The sequence below is a fragment of the Borostomias antarcticus genome, assembly GCF_949987555.1.
Source record: "Borostomias antarcticus genome assembly, chromosome: 1".
Taxonomy (NCBI): Eukaryota; Metazoa; Chordata; class Actinopteri; order Stomiiformes; family Stomiidae; genus Borostomias; species Borostomias antarcticus.
The window spans coordinates 49267852-49272233 of NC_140234.1; the positions used below are offsets into that span (position 1 = coordinate 49267852).

Sequence of the window (4382 nt, forward strand, 5' to 3'; positions counted from 1 at the left end):
ACAGGCTGTCATAAAAAAAAGAAGGTTCAACGTTCCAGTCCTTTGACCTTCATCAAGCATCAGAACCGAAGCATTACTACAATAAAAGTGTTTTACTTGCAAGCTTAGCCAGTGTGTGGGGAACCTTCACTTTTGGGCTTAAGGTACATGGATCATGTGACACCAAAAGTTTGGAGGCAAAATGTAACATTTGGAGACTGGTGCTTTATACATCAAATATATCATCAAAATATTTACAAAGGAATATCACACATTCGGTTGATTATTATTATTATTATTATTATTATTATGATTATGGTTGTTGTTATTGATTGATTATACAAATATCTGGAAATAATCAGTGAACCAAATACATTTAACAATGAAAATTTCAACTGCAACAAATATTTTCTACAATAATTTTCTACAAATTCACATTGTTGACATCCCCCACAGCGGCTCTGTTTTTTACCATGCAAAGTCAATTTCCAGCAGATTCATGGGTCTTGGGAGAGAGACCATAACGTTCTGATCCTTCTTTTTTCTTCCAGAAAGCATCTAGAGAAAAGTAGTATAACATGGGGTCCAGGCAGCAGTTGACGCTCGCAAGGCAGATTGCTATCATTATGGCATTTTGGTTCTTCCCCCCATCAAAAATCAAAATTATGGTCATTGGCAAAAAGCAGATGACAAACATCAACAAACATCATTCAAGGCATACAGTAGCATGACATTCATCTTGTTGTTGACATGTGCAGCATCACTGAGACTCCTGCGCATTGTCCAAAACACCATGGCTGTGGACACCACATTGACTGCCAGCCAGACGAGGTTAATAGCTGCTTGCAAATAAGCAATCGTTTTGGGAGGGCGAACACTTAACTCAAAGCAGGTAGGCCTAGTCACATTCTGAGCCTTTACATCGTAGACAAAATCGAGGCTCTCTGGGATGGAGGTCCCCAGTATCAAGAGCCACACGATGATAGAGGCTTTCCATGCATTGGAAGTGGAGCGCAGGTGCCTTGACCTCAGAGGGTACACCACAGCCAGAAGCCTGTCCAGGCCGATGAAGGTGATGAAGAACATGCTGGAGCAGATGTTATTACGGTAGAACATGGTGGCAGTGCAGCAGACCCCTGTGCTGAAGGGCCAGGTGGCGGTGGCATAGAAGTAGACCCATGTGGGCAGGGAAAGCACCAGCAGGAGGTCAGACAAAGCCAGGTGAAACATGAAGACAATGCAGGAGGATTTGAGCCCATGATGGCGTAGTGACACTGTGTTGAGCAGCAGTCCCAACAGACCCACAGAGCCATAAACCACTGCAGAGACCATGTACCTCATGTCCATAATGTTCCCCTCAAAAGAGTCGGTAGTCATGGTTCACAAGATAGAAGTAAGTAGCCTTGAGAACCAATGCTTCTCAAGCCTAATGGCTCAAAGTTCCCAAGATGGTATGTTATATTATCCTCACACAGCTGGGTTTTGGTGAAATTGGCTCTGAGCTCGGCTCACTACATGTGGCTTCCTTCTAGAGAACCGTGAAAAAGAGGTTGATCTGTTTGTGTGAGAGATGCAAATTTATTAAACAGGAAATCGGGGTGGTTGTATGTGTACGTGTAACTTCCTTAGAGAAAATGTAACCTGGGTACTACTGAGTACTATTTTCCACATACTGTGTACATCGTCATGGTAGGGCCTTGTTAGACAAACAGGAAGGTTTGAGGCCCCCAACAGAACATTGTGCCGACACAAGATCCTATCCAATATGAACAAATATTCAGTACTTGATCATTATTTGCAGTTTGCTGATCAGATCAGGTAGTCAATTGGAACTTTCTGGGCTATCAGCTCTTTAAAGAGTTGCCTCGTCTTTGTGAATAGGCCTTACAACTGAATCATACAGCTGACAGTTTGATGACTTCCCAATATCACTTATGCACAGTCACGGCTCTTCTCTGTCCTGGCCCCGCAGTGGTGGAATGAACTGCCCACTGATGTCAGGACAGCAGAGTCGCTGCCCATCTTTCGTCGCAGGCTCAAGACTCATCTCTTCAAGAAGTACTACAACAATCCTCCCTCCTAAGCACTTATTGTATTTTATTGTATTGTATTGTATTGCACTGTACTTTAGATTGCACTTTGCCTTCAGCACTAGATTATGCTTTTAGTCTCTTGTTTTAGAAGGAAGATGCACTTGTGAGTTCTGGCAAGTAGTAGTACATTGGCTTTTCCTACGTTAAATGCAATTATTGTTAGTCGCTTTGGATAAAAGCGTCTGCTAAATGACTGTAATGTTATGCAAGTTAGACATTTCTTACTAAAGAGTCTTTTTTAGTCTCAGATGAAACTTATTTTGCACCCATATTCGAAACAGTCTTCACTCTGCACTCTGAGGCTGAATAAGTGTAACCCTTTATATACTGTATGTCTACACTTTGAGAGATAAGGTTTTGTTCTGTTTACAAGGTGTCAATTGTGGAGCCTGCTCTCCGCTGTGCTTCCCTATGTCCCCTCGGGTTGAGAGCCTCATCCTCTCCGACCGGGCGGACAGAAGACTCTCGTTCAGGATTAAGTAGTAGCAGATGCCGTCCGTCAGACAGTTGATGCTGCTCATGCAGGTGCTGATGTGCACAAAGTTCCTCAGGGGCACGATGACATAGTCGCCTGCCTTCCTGTTCTTGGCTAGGAAGTAGACGAGCGCCAACATGTGGTAGGGGATGAAGCAGAGTAGGAAGGCCACCAGGTTGCTCAGGACGATCTTCACCGACTTGTTGTTCCGCAGCTTCTCGTCCAGTGGGTTCCGCCGACGCATCTTCCTGAGAATTTGCATCACGCGCACGGAGAAGAACACCACGGCGACGGTGCTGGCAGAAAACACTGTCTCCATGAGGATGATGATCCACAGCTTACTCCAGGTGTGGTCTGAGAATCCCTGAAAGCAAGTGATGTTGTCAGCATAGGTGCTGGTGCTGTTCTCCCCATGGAGGTCATAGACAGCCGTTGTTCCGGAGAACATCATCACCCACAGTATCAGGGACACCAAGGTGGCTTTGCGGGGTGAGCGCAGGTGCTTTGACTTGAATGGGAATTGCAGAGACATGTAGCGATCACCCGAGATGCAAGCAGTCAGCATAATGCTGCCGTAGATGTTGACAAAGACCAGGCTCTCCAGGAAGGTGCAGAAGCCCCTGCCCAGTGCCCAGGTGCTGTTGTAGGCATGCATCTTGAAGGGCAGTGAGAAGATGAGCAGGCTGTCATTGATGACCAGGCTGGTGAGGTACACGGTGGACTCGGTCCAACGGCGAATCCTGAAGACAAGCAGCCACAAGGCAGCCAGGTTGAGGGGGAGGCCTATCACTAATGTAGGGATGTAGACAATCCACTGGATGTAATGGACGAATGAGCTGTCATGAACTGACATTTTCACTGTAGAGAGACAATTATAATGTGTTATTCTGGATCGCTCATGTTACACTTTAGATCTCAATCTACGCTTTAACTTGTTAAGCTAGCAGGATGCAATGATTATTGATAAACTGTTGGTCGGGATATTTCATAATAGATATACATTGTCAGTGTGTTATTTAAATTACACATTAATTAGACTATTAGTGGTACGTGGTAGTAACTCAGCCACATAATGTGAATACATTCTGCTTCTGCGAATGAACTCTAATAGACTTTGAATAGGCATCATCATCACATGGTGAATAGTTAATATGTGGCGTTTCCTTATTTTGCTTCCTGTTGTCAGGCTTTTTATAGAACCCAAGAAGAAGCATAGTTTCAATGGTTATTGTACAGAGCTGCTATCCAACTTTTGTGTTAAGAGTAGAATAGAGTAGAATAGGCCTGCAGAAACATTGTGATTAAATCCCCCAAGAATGAACCCCCAAATCCCCCAAGAATGAATATTGTACCCTAACCCTAACCCTTGAAAAAACAGTATCTCTGTAGGAAACATACAGACTAAGGCCTAAACACAAACACATGGCCTATTGCTTTTACTTAGGGGGTTAATTCACAATGTTTCATTATTGTGGAAATTAAAGCCATCGCGTGTAGCATACATGTGATGACTTTGGCAATATAATTTCCACCATAATTCTAAACTAGGGGAAATAACCAACACAGAATTCAAATTATTTTATGCCGATGATTGAAAATGGTATTGAGATTTATGTTGAAATTGTAACACTTACCAAATGTTTGGATTTGGCCTACCCCGGTTAAGTACAAAGATCCTACAAGTGTGTAGTTTATTTTTTCACCCGATTGAGCCGACCGTTGCGCGCGCTCAACCAGTGCACCTGCCCAAACGTACGATCCGCGTGCCGTGGCTACTGTAATTTTGCATGTAGTCATTATAACCTAATGAGCTATTGTTCCGTGCTAGGCATAAA

The 4382-nt window shown here is 43.8% G+C and overlaps 2 protein-coding genes across 2 annotated transcripts; both read right to left on the reverse strand.

Moving 5' to 3' along the window:
• Window positions 1-460: 460 nt before the first annotated feature.
• On the reverse strand, window positions 461-1356 carry lpar5b (lysophosphatidic acid receptor 5b; the record flags this gene model as incomplete). Its single annotated transcript, XM_084436056.1, is given in 2 exon segments — window positions 461-682; window positions 685-1356. Coding segments are annotated over 2 exon segments (894 nt in total).
• A 1051-nt stretch (window positions 1357-2407) lies between these two features.
• On the reverse strand, window positions 2408-3400 carry gpr55a (G protein-coupled receptor 55a; the record flags this gene model as incomplete). The annotated part of the gene is made up of 1 exon (XM_084436066.1): window positions 2408-3400. One exon carries the CDS (start codon window positions 3398-3400, stop codon window positions 2408-2410), a length of 993 nt encoding a protein of 330 aa, XP_084292192.1.
• Window positions 3401-4382: the final 982 nt, after the last annotated feature.